At 43.2% G+C, this 13,002-nt stretch overlaps 1 protein-coding gene and 1 pseudogene across 1 annotated transcript; both read left to right on the plus strand.

Annotated features, from left to right (window-relative positions):
* Positions 1-10,752, plus strand: part of LOC136527775 (DNA mismatch repair protein MSH4-like) — a 48,001-nt pseudogene extending 37,249 nt beyond the window's left edge.
* Positions 10,753-12,395: 1,643 nt separating this feature from the next.
* On the plus strand, positions 12,396-12,797 carry LOC136526656 (uncharacterized). The gene has a single exon (XM_066519250.1). The coding sequence runs from the start codon at positions 12,396-12,398 to the stop codon at positions 12,795-12,797; it is 402 nt and encodes a 133-aa protein (XP_066375347.1).
* The last annotated feature ends 205 nt before the right edge of the window (positions 12,798-13,002 follow it).

The raw sequence follows: 13,002 nt of genomic DNA on the forward strand, positions 1-13,002 counted from the left end.
ACCCTGATCAAGGCATTCAAGGTAACAACCCTATTTATTTCTACTCATGCCGATCACAGACTGTATTAACATTAATCATCAGGGTGTAAGAGCCGCTGCTGGATCGTCATCGGCAATTCCTCTGACATCAAGCACCACTACCTCTGACAAACCTTCAGAGGTATTCCTTTGATTTTACATTTTATCTGTTAAATATCATACCTTACACTTGTTTTGCAGCAACAAATGGGTACATCGGCAAGCGTACCAGATGTTTAAGCTCCATAACCAACAAGTGCCGATGCCCCCTAGCCAACCATTGCTGAGGCCCAAGCAAAGCGCAAAGCCTTAACAGATGCCGAGGCACAGCCAAAACGACAGAAGTCCATGCCGATCCCCACATCTGCCCCAACGTCTGCAAGCCGGCAAGAATCAGTCGATGCAACTGAGCAAGCAGTTAATCCTCCTGTACATGACATACCATCGGTCATCATACCCCAAGGGCCAACCACCGATGAGGCCACAGAGGATATCCCATCAGCAAGCTCAGCTGATCCTCCACATGGCATACTCTAGGCTGCTTCCTCCAGCCAAGTACAGGAAATTGCCTTAAAACAGGTAAGCTGATTGACCTAGTCGATTTATAATATTCATACTTATCCTCAGCTGACCTCCTTTTCTTTTTCTCAGGAACAAGACTCCCCAAACAGCCTATTTTCCTTTGCCATTGACGTTTCTGACGATGATGGAGAGGAAACAAGTTCTTCCCTTGCACTGGGAACAATATCGGCAGAAATTAAGTCCAAGTTGGAAGCTCTCCTGGACTTGTTACAGCAGGATACCACCCAACTGGTAGATGACTCGGACCCTGCAAAGGCAATTTTCAAAACAATCCGTGGCCAGGTCCCTACCGATGTTGAAGAAGCACTCTTCCCAGCAGCCCATTTAGAAAGCCGCCAACTGCAATATCAACGGGCTGCTCAACGCATTGCCGATAGAGCAGCTCAGGCTCAACTCAAAGAAGAGATGCTACAACTGAAACAGATTGCCAATGAGAAGCACAAGGGCATCGGCAACTTGTAGACTTCGGGCGCTGAACTTAAGCAGAAAATCTTAGATTTATTGGCAAAGAGAATGGCTCTATTGGCTGAATTGAAAGAAGTCGAGGCAGCCTTAATTCATGCCCAACAAGAAGAAAGCCAGCTACCCAATGCCATCAAGGCCCTTCAGCAAGAAAGAGACATCCAGGCTCGCAACGCCTTGGCCATGAAGAAAAAACTCAAGCCTGTGGAGGGTGCTGCCGATAAAGACATCAAAGAAATGAAGAAAGCCGACCAGATTTGCCTGCGTGCGATATTGGCTATCCAATCCTTGTTAAACTTGTAACCCTTGTCTATTGCATCGGCACTTTATGAGACATTGACATCCTTGTATAATTCTAGCCGATAGGACTGTTATCGGCACTTATACTTTTATGCATCCATCTAGATACTAGGGTAATATTTCTTTAAATATTTTCCATTTAATGCTCTGGGAAACACAACCCCTTCGAGGGTTTCTAGAATATATGCGTTACCAGGAACAGACTGATTTATCCAATATGGATCTTCCCAATTAGGAGACCACTTTCCAAACTTTGAACTTTTAGTCCCAATCGGTAAAATCAATTTCTAGACCAGATCTCCATCGGCAAACTCCTTTACCTTCACCTTCTTGTCATACCATCTGGCTACTCTTTTCTTATTTTCTTCGATGCTAACTAAAGCCCTTAACCGATGACCCGCCACATCTTCCAACTCATCCTTCATAAGAGTATCATAACCATCGGCTGTTAGCTGATTTTGAGAACGTATTCGCCTAGAGCCAGTTTTAATTTCCCAAGGCAATACTGCATCGTGTCCATATACTAACTGATAGGGCATTACTTTGGTTGCACCATGACATGACATTTGATATGACCACAAGGCTTCATTTAATACTTTATGCTACCTCTTAGGATTTTCTTTAATTTTGCGCTTAATGAGTTTGATGATCCCTTTGTTAGAAGCCTCAGCCTGACCACTAGCTTGAGCATAATATGGAGAAGAATTTAAAACTTTAATTCCCATACCTACAACAAACTCATCAAATTCTCCCGATGTAAACATAGTACCCTGATCGGTAGTGATAGTTTGAGGAATACCAAATCGGTAAACAATATGCTCTTTCACAAAATCGATCATATTAGCCGATATCACCTTTTTTAAAGGAATTGCCTCAACCCATTTTGTGAAATAATCGGTAGCAACCAGAATAAATTTATGCCCTTTGCTCGATGGCGGATAAATCTGACCGATGAGATCGATAGCCCATCCCCGGAATGGCCAAGGTTTAATTATAGGGTTCATAGCCGATGCAGGCGCTCTTTGAATATTACCAAACTTTTGACACCCCTGACATCCTTTAAAATATTTAAAACAATCTTCAAGAATAGTCGGCCAATAGTATCCATTCCTTCTGATCATCCACTTCATCTTGAAAGCCGATTGATGCGCTCCACACACTCCTTCATGAATTTCACCCATCAAGCTTTTCAATTCATCACTGCTAACACATCTGAGTAAAACTCCATCTATAGTTCGATAATATAATTCATCATCGAGGAGCACATAATTGGTAGCTTAGAACCTTATACGTCTTTCAACCTTTTTATATGGATCCTTTAAATAATTGACAATCTCCTTTCTCCAGTCATCGATATCGACTGCCGATGTTAGCACTTTCTGAATAGGCTGATACCCTGAAGCATGCTGAGCTAGTCAATTAGCCTCTTCATTATGCAGTCGAGAAATATGTTCAAGACGAAAATCTCTAAACCCTTTCAACAATTCCAAACATCTTTCATAATACGAAATTAAAACTTCACTTCAGCATTCATAAATCCCAGCCAATTGATTTATAACTAGCATAGAATCACCAAAGATTTCAACAGCATCGGCACGTATCTCCTTAAGCAATTCTAACCCTTTTATCAAGGCTTGGTATTCAGCCTGATTGTTTGTCGATGTAGCAACAATCGGCAATGAAAACTCATACTTCCTTCCTTGAGGTGAAATCAACACAATGCCGATACCTGCTCCTTCACCACATGTGGACCCATCGAAGAAAAGTGTCCAAGGAGCAACCTCCAGAGAGTCCACTGTATTACAATGCTGAGTGACAAAATCAGCCATAACTTGCCCCTTAACTGCCTTAGTCAATTCGTAACGTAGTTCAAATTCTGATAATGCTAACATTCACTTGCCGATTCTACCACTTAATATCGGCATCGACAGCATATACTTGACTACGTCGTCTTTGCATATGACTGTACATTCGGCAGATAACAAATAATATCTTAATTTGACATAAGAAAAGTATAAACACAGACATAATTTTTCGATGGCCGAATACCTTGTCTCAGCATCCACTAATCTTCTGCTCAAATAATAAATAACACGTTCTTTCCCTTCAAATTCTTGAATAAGAGCTGAACCGATAACGGTATCATCAGTTGATAAATACAACCTGAAAGGTTTTCCGTGTTGAGGTGGAACTAGCACTGGAGGATTTGTTAAATATTTCTTAATTTCATCTAGGGCTAACTGCTGCTCAGCTCCCCATATAAATTCCTGATCGGCTTTCAATTTAAGTAATGGACTGGAAGCCTTGATCTTACCCGACAGATTAGATATGAATCTTCTAATGAAATTAATCTTACCAATCAAAGATTGCAATTCAGTTTTATTGGCAAGAGCAATCACCTTGTTAATTGCATCAATAGACTTCCTACTGATTTCGATGCCCCGCTGATGCACCATAAAACCCAAGAATTGACCTGCCGATACACCAAATGCACATTTATTAGGATTCATCTTCAATCCATGCTTCCTTGTGCACTCCAGTATCTTTCGTAGATCGGCTAGATGTTTTGTGATATCTCCAGACTTAATCACTACATCATCAATGTAGATCTCCACTAATGTGCCGATGTATTCATGAAAAATAAAGTTCATAGCTCTTTGATAAGTAGCGCCAGCATTTTTCAAACCAAACGTCATGACTATCCACTCAAACAACCCTACATGACCTAGACATCTGAAAGCAGTCTTGGGAATATCTTCTTCAGCCATGAATATTTGATTGTAACCTGCATTACCATCCATGAAGCTGATAATTTGATGTCCGGCTGCAGCATCAATCAACAAATTAGCAATCGGCATTGGATAGCCATCCATCGGCGTGGCTTTGTTAAGATTCCTGAAATCAATACAAACACGAAGTTTTCCATTTTTCTTATAAACAGGAACCATATTAGAGATCCACTCTGCATATCGACACTGTCGAATAAACTTTGCCTCAATTAATTTAGTTATTTCAGTCTTAATGTTAGGAAGTGTATTAGGGTTGCATCGGCGCGCTGGCTGCTGATGTGGCCGAAATCCAGATTTGATAGGTAACCGATGTTCAACTATCGATCGGTCTAATTCAGGCATCTCAGTATAATCCCAAGCAAAACAATCTTTATACTCTTTTAACAAATCAGTTATTTGCTGCTTACACTTGGAATCTAACTTAGCACTAATAAAAGTAGGTCTTGGCCTATTGCCATCACCAATATCTACTTCTACTAAATCATCTGCCGATGTGAACCCTTGACCTAATTTTCCATCATCGGCAAACCTATCCATTAAAACTCTTCTTCAGAACCGACTGCTTGGATCAGTGGAATTTCATAATCAGCAACTCTAAGGAACTCTTTTTCCCAAACTTCTCCTGATATGCATTTAGTTCGCTCATAAGTATCTGATTCTGCCGATGCGATGATATAAGAAGAATCACCAGGGACAAACTCAATCTTATCCCCAATCCACTATACGAGGCATTGATGCATTGTAGAAGGAACACAACAATTAGCATGAATCCAATCCCTCCCTAGAAGCAGATTATATGCACCCTTGCCATTAATGACAAAGAACGTCGTCGGCAAGGTTTTGCTGCCGATGGTCAATTCAACGCATACTGCCCCTTTAGCCGGTGACACATTGCCTTCAAAATCCTTCAGCATCATATCGGTTTTGGTCAAGTCTTGATCTCCCTTACCAAGTTTCCGATACATCACATAAGGCATAATATTAATCGTAGCCCCTCCATCGATAAGTATCTTAGATACAGGCTGCCCATCAACTCTGCCTTTCACAAACAAAGCCTTAAGATGCTGTCTCTCGTCATCGGTAGGTTTCTCAAAAATAGCCATCATTGGATCTAGTGTCAACTGAGCTACTTGATCAGAGAGAACAACTTCTTCCTCATTATCAGATAGTGCCAAAAACTCCATCGGCAACATGAATACCATATTAACATCTGCCGATGGACCCTTATTTTTGTGTTTTACCTGCCACTACTGATGACCGGACCTCTCATTGGAGGAATTTTCCTCTCGGTATAAATCCTCCAGATGCTCACGTTGCATCCTCCTTTTCTATGTCTTTGTCAGACCCTCCGGGCACCATCGAGGAAACTTGGTTTTCCAAACTGGCTGATAACAGGTCCCAGTTGATTCTACACGGCGTATATTAGGGTCCCTGTAGAATATTTCTTCATCGGGAACTCTTGCGTTTGCCATCTCCTCAAGCTCCTCTTGATTCCTTGGAAAATATCCAGCGCGTTTACCAAGCCTTTCATGTACACTAAGTCTGCCCCCAGCCGATCATGCACTGATGCTCTGCCTCTGATTGGCTCATTGATAAATAAACCCTAATTGCCAGGTTGAAACCTCCTTTCTGACCGATTGACCCCATAATAACCATTGCACTCAGGGCAATTTTCAACAGTTGGCAATTTAATACCTTCTTCCTAGCAATGGATGAAAAACGGGCATCTCCAATGATTTTTATGCCGATACCATTCTTCCCAACGTCTCTCTTCTTGCTGTTGTTGATATCGGTCCTTACGTTGACGCCAACCCTCCTGCTGCCTTCGATGGGTAATCACAATGCCAGGTCGAGGAGGGTTTTTGGAACTACTGCTTTCTCCTAGCAAACCCTTACTTTTTGCATCATCGGTAGTTATCTGATGTTGGGGATCCACTAATGCGTTTTTCTCAGCAGCCTCTGACGTCAATACCTTGGTCTTCCCTTTGGCCTCTAATATATTTGCTGGAAAAGGGTGTTGATCAATTTTCATCGGCTTCTGGGCCTTGGAAGTACCAAACTTAATTCTCCTAGATTCAATAGCCGATTGTAACTGTTGCCTGAACACCTTGCACTCATTTGTACTGTGTGAAGTTGCATTGTGTCATTTGTAGTACAAGATCTTCTTCAACTCTTCTGCCGATGGGATCACATGATTAGGTGACAGCTTAATTTGGCCCTCTTGAAGCAGAAGATCAAATATCTTATCGGCCTTGGTGATATCAAAGGTAAAATTTTCTGGTTCTTTCTGACCAAAGGGACAAGATATCGTCTTTTTATTCTTAACCCACTCAGCTAAGCCGATAACTAGTTCTTCAAAAGAATCAGAATCTCCTACTTCTTCAACAAATGATACTTTTTTACTCCAATTCTTTTTAGGTTCAAAAACCCTAGTATCTTGATCAGAGATCCTTTGCACAAGATGACTGAGGCTTTCAAATTTCTGAGAAGCATATCTATCTTTAAGATGTGGCAATAACCCTTGGAAAGCCAGATCGGCAAGCTGCCGATCATCCAGTACCAGACTGTAGCACTTATTTTTTTACATCTCGTAGCCTTTGCACAAAGCTTTCTACCGATTCATCATTACACTGTCTCAATTTTACTAAATCGGTAAGCTTCTTTTTATGGATTCCAGCAAAGAAATACTTATAAAATTGTTTTTCTAGATCAACCCAAGTAATAATAGAATTTGGCGGTAATGAAATGAACCATGTAAATGCCGATCCAGACAAAGATGATGAAAATAATCGAACTCTTAATTCATCTCTGCTAGCTGCCTCTCCACATTGAATAATGAAGCGATTGACGTGTTCCATTGTTGATGTATCATCTTGCCCAGAGAATTTAGTAAAATTTGGTACCTTGTACCGATTTGGGAGAGGAATTAAATCATATGCAGGAGGGTATGGAGTCCGATAAGAATAAGTATTGACCTTGGGTTTTATCCCAAACTGATCCTTCATAATTTCTGCTATCTTATCGGCCCAAAAAGCATCAGCCTCCTGCTGACGAACTGGCTGAATTTTTATAGGAGGTGCCTGCTGATATCCCTCCACATATCTTTGTGGCCCACGATCTCCAGCAATTGGCATATTTGCCGTTACTTGTGGTCCATTAACCTGCTGGAAAGGATTCATCGGCTGAGCTGCCGATACTTGATTCTGGAAACCAGCTTGCATAAGACCTTGTTGAATCCCTGGAACCTGCTGATTTTGCTGAACTGTATGCTGAACAGGTAACTGTCCTGACTAACCATTATTAGAACTCATCGGTACAAAACTTACCGATGGCTGGTAATTTGCTGACATTGTTGGATAATTATAACCAGCTTGAGGCATGAACTGAACCCCAGTTTGACTCATAGCAGGGGCTTTCTGCTGCATCGGCAATAAGCTTGCCGATGGACTTGAATTGGGTGTTTGAACCAAAGGCATCTGGAAACCTCCTGGAGTTGGTTGCACAGTAGTTGCTGTGGCATATTGAGGCACTTGAGCCATCGGCGAAATAGCCGATGGTATAGGAGCTTTTTCTACTGCATCAAACACTTGAGGTAACCCAGGATTGAAAGCAGATGACTCCAGAGGCATACCATATCCCCACCAATTAGCAGGAATCTGGCTATTCTGAGACACAGGGCCTGACATAGCTGATGCCAATAGATCTGTATTAAGCTGAACTCATCCTCTTGGTAGTACCAGATCTGATTGTATCGGTGTAGATTGAATATTAGGTAAGCCTGCCGATACTGGAGGAGAAGTAACTTCTGTACCCACAACGGCCGAGGGAGCCAATGGAGTATTGACAGATGCCGGCTCTGGTTGGTGATAGGCAGGCCTAACGTAATGCGGTGACGCTTGTCCTTCTTTGAGAGTTCGAACCACAGCATTATGAACAGTATTGGACAGCACATTGGAATGATTAATCAAAGCATGATTTACTGCAGAATTAACCATCTCTTGAAGTTTACCAGGATTGGAGTCAAAGGTGACCTACCGAGGCAACGGCAAATCTTGCTTCTGGATGACTTGTCCACTCTTATTCAGGCTAAATGATTTCAGACAAAGCTGCCTGTATTCTTTTACAGCCTTTTTCATAGCCTGCCTCTGCTCTTCCTTAAGATCTTTTTCTGATACCGCGACAAAGCTGCCTGTATTCTTCTACAGCCTTTTCCATAGCCTGCCTCTGCTCTTCCTTAAGATCTTCTTCTGATACCGCGATAATGTTCCCTGAATCGATCTCGGAATTGAACATATTGATCAGATTGATTGGTCCCATCGGGCGTGCCAAAAGATGTGTTGATGCAAAAGTGGATCTGCAAACACAAAGGGCTAATACCCGAATCGATATCCAAAGCGTGCCAGTCGATTTGACCTGTTAATCGACAAGGATGAAGATACGAGCACTTTGGTCCTAACAACAGCGATACGCCCGGAAGTCACGGCCAAGAGGTACTCACGCGGAACTCGAGAATCGTCGAAGGTCGCACTGAAGCGATGCAACTCGCCGAATCAATGAGAACTCGTAAAAAGAAAAAATATGCAAATTGATGAAGTCACCGAAAAGTAAGTAGATGCAAATAGGAGTAAAAATTGGTTTTGATATTGATTCATTATTCATTACATTGCCCCTCAATCTATATTTATACCCTAATCTAAAGAGATATAACCAAATACGACTAGGACACCAAGTCCATATTTAAGGAAACACGTGACTCTTACATGAATCATACTCTAAATATAGAAAAGGAAATCAACTCCTATCTATTTCTTTGTCCGCCTCAATTACGATGGAATTCTCACCGACCTCCTCTCCATCGGCATACTTCCTGTTTCATCGGCAGTAGTTTTTAAGCCTTCCTTCATCGGCATCGACAATAACATCTCCAACCTTATCGGCAACGCCCGAGTCTAAATCAACCTTTCCATCGATCACCACCATTCATCGTCAACCATCTTTACAAGCTGATTTTCATCGGCCATCAGCGTATACAGTAACTTTCCTCCTGTCGATTAGCCCACTCTAATCATTTTGATACGTGCAAAAAACGGTGTCAACAATACCTTCTTTCTGTGAAAGCGTAAGAACTAGTAACCTCCTATTAGGTCTCAGGATTCACAGGAAATGTGTTCATTGTTGCTGTAAATGCATGGTTTTCCTTGTTCTTCATCCTTGACTTTTGGTGCATTTCCTGCACCCTTCTATAGTAAACTGGCTTCTTGATCAAATATGTATAATGTAATGTACTTTCTAACCTCTCGGCTGCTTACAGCTATTGATAAGTCTAGCATATCAAGAGTGTGTATTTGTCTTCCTGACAAGCTCTGCACTGTTGGGTTTCAAATTCTGCACTGTTGGGTTTCAAATTATAGTTGTCAATTAAACTAGTTATACTAGTATTGTCATGGTTAGATATCAGAAGTAGCTATACATCAAGCCAGAGGCACTAGCCATGTCTTAAGCCTGCCTCTTATCACAATTCATTTTCTGCAATACTCAATTCATTGTAAATGAAGATTTCATTAAAAATATAGAAAGGTGATTGTACTGTTTTTTGGCTCGAAAGTGATATGTTATTGCTCCTCAGTAACATTGTGTCTTTGACCCATGTAGATACACTGTTTTTGCCATGCACATGGAACGCTTGTCAGAACTTGCAACAATGTATCCAAATGTGAAGATCCTCCATTTTGAAGTTGACTTAAGAAATGACCGTTTGGATTTCAAGGTCAGTTACCTGTCATACTAGCGATTTCAGGAATTTGCTCCTTCATGTCTGTTGTATTAACATTATACCAACTCCCGCTTCAGTTCCGCCTAAAGGATGGCGTCCGACGTGTACCGCACTATGGGCTTCTGCTGGCCAGAGTAGCTGGTATCCCTACTTCGGTGATCGACACCTCAACAAGTATCACTTCACAGATCACGGAGCAGGTAACCTGACACCTATATGATATGTAGGGATGTACCCAATTGCTGATCATTTGCAACCAGATATCGTCATCTTTCTATGGCTCCCAATCACAGTTCTATATTCACTAAGTGAACAAAATGATGATTGCTTGCTTGTAGCACTAGCCGCCCAACCATTATACCTTGATTGGGGAGAGCAGGGCTTTGTGCCCAAAACAAACAACTGAGCTTGCACTTGCTGATAGAAATCTGGCTCCTCTCTACTTCCTTCTCTACTATCGAGGAAGCAGACAGGGCAGGCCAGTCCTAACTGACACTGCTATAATTGGACAATAGTTGCTAGACGGATGGACAATAGCATTACTATCCTTAACTAACCACTAAGGAATTTACCAATGCTGCCTGTTTACTCCACTTGATTGGGGGTGGGGGGATCTCTGTCTCAATTTTGCATGTAAAATTTTCGTGTTTCCTCTTGCAGGAAATGACAAGGATGGATGCCAACTGCGAGGAGTACCGGTCGCTTCAGATGACGTACCAGGTTGTGCAGCGGCTTATCTGCCTGAAGTACTCAAACCAAGGCGACGACTACATCCGTGAAGCACTGCAGAATCTCAAGGAGAGCTATGCTGCGGGCCGGCTAACATAAGAGGTGGTTCTCATTGGTATGAGCTCTGGCCCTTTAAATGTTAAATAAGAGTTTTTCGATTCCAAGGTGTTCGTTCGCGTGACATGTTTTGTTGTTTTGCAGGTGTATGCTGGAGGATCCATCAGCCAATGTATATGTTCCTCTGTCAACGCGAAACTATCTTAGGTCATCAAACGCACATGGCACATCGGTTGTTATCTCACATGTGATGCAACGTCTTATCGTTTTTCATATAGATGAATGATTACAAAGCAAGACACAGCATGTGAATGTCTAGAGCAAAGCGATTATGATGAATTATGATCTCAGCTACATAGCTTTTACAAAAGAATTACTAGAAAAGATGAAACACCAAACGAAGATTACATTGGTCGATGCATACTGTAGGTTTAAACAAATGTTGGCATTGTTTTCTGCCAATACATTATTCGATATACAGTAGCACGAGCTGGGGAGGATTGAGGAGTGAGGAGGAGCAGCGGTGGAAGGCAAGAAAACGGGGGTGGTGCCGTGGTTGGGATTGCGCTCTAGCAAGTGTTATATAAAACATGTTGCCAGCGGCTAGGACCTTCCCCTCTCTGTTCTCATAATCAACACAAGAGATGAAAGTAGAGAACAAATAAACATGATAGGGGAGACTATTCTTTATTTCTCTAAATATTGGTGATTACAACATAGAGCTCCCACGTATATATAGTTCTGCCAAGACCTAAGAGTTTGGTAAGAGCCCACATATAAACGGCTCATTCTCCTTTCCTTCAAAGATAGAGTCCGTATGTTTTACAACACTCCCCCTTGGACGATTACCATGATATGCACGTGCCTCGTTAAAAACTCCATCCGAAAACCCAGTGGGAAAACGGTTCTTGAAGAAAAGAATACATCGCATTCGTTAATTGCATTGTACATATTGTCTTATTAAAAACCTTGTGTGAGAAACCTTCAAGTAAAAACTCAAATAGAAAAAAAGAGTATAATATTTAACCTTCTTGGACATGTATTCTTCAGGATATTTTATTCTTCATAAATAGAGATATTGATCTTCATGATCTACGCATAAACTTCAATGTTTTAGCAAATATAATCTACTTAATCTTTGTAATTCTAGTGGTTTTAATTAGTGGATTCAATCAAATTGCTCCCCCCTCATAAAGCCATCTGTAACACCCTAAAATTTGAATTCTTTTTAAAATAGTAAATTTGATTTAAATATGCAATTATATGTGCATTTCAAATTTAGGAAATAATATTTCTTTTATGAAATTAAAAGAAAATACAAGAATAGAAACATGTTGATGCATTCATGCTATTGCATATTTATTTCTGTGACCGGTGGTTTTGTTCAAATGCTAAAAGATTCTAAAAACCTTTTGAAAATGAGTTTGAAAATTTTATTTATAAAAAGAAAAAGGAAATTTCCTTCCATTCCCTCCCTTCCTCAGTTTCGGCCCGCAGGCCTTTCTTTCCGCCAGCCCAGCTCGGCATACCGCTGGCGCACCGTGCCGGCCCAGCTTCGCGCGGCCCAGCAACAGCCGCCTCGCCAGCCCAGCAACCCCGCCAGCCGCTCAGCCTAGCCCAGCCATCGCTCTCGGCCCAGCAGCCGCGTGCCTCGGCGTCGCCAGCCCAGCAGCCGCAGCCCCGCCATGCCTGCGCCCGCACCAGGCAACCGCCCGCACCCAGCCGCTGACGCCCGGGCCCCACCTGTCGGCGCCGTCCCCTACCCCGCGCAGCTCGGCAACCGCCCGCGCCCGGCGTCTGAGCAACCGCCGCCCACGCTCCGTGCATCGTGGGAGCGCCCCCCTCGCGCCCCGGCCGCTACAAATAGGAGCCGAGCCCCCCTCGCGCGCCCCCTGCTGCCCCCGCTCCAGTTTTTGCCTCGCTCTTGGCCGCAACCGCCGCACGGAGAAGCTCCGCCGGCCGCCGACCTCACCTCCGCGCGGGCAGCCGTCCCCGAGCCGTCTCCGCCTCCATTCTTCCCCGCGGTGAGAACCCCTTCCTCTCCTCTCTCTCCCCGTGCAACTTATTTCCCGTTTCGTAGGCCGTAGACCTTGTTTTGGGTGCGTCCGCGAGCTTTCGGCCGCCGGCCATGGCGCCCGCGCCCCGGCCTTCCCCTCCGGCCGTCTTCTCGACCTGAGCGCAACCCCCCTACTCCCCCCGAGCTCTCGGGTGCCCTCGGTTTCCCGTTTGGCGGACCCTAGCCCCCTAACCGAGCTCGCCGGCGTGTTCCTTGCCGCCGGCCATGGCTGAGCC

The sequence above is a fragment of the Miscanthus floridulus genome, chromosome 19, assembly GCF_019320115.1.
Source record: "Miscanthus floridulus cultivar M001 chromosome 19, ASM1932011v1, whole genome shotgun sequence".
Lineage (NCBI taxonomy): Eukaryota > Viridiplantae > Streptophyta > Magnoliopsida > Poales > Poaceae > Miscanthus > Miscanthus floridulus.

Bases quoted from the DNA above. Each gene is read 5' to 3' on its own strand.
- LOC136526656 (XM_066519250.1), top strand. From the start codon at position 12,396: ATGCCTGCGCCCGCACCAGGCAACCGCCCGCACCCAGCCGCTGACGCC.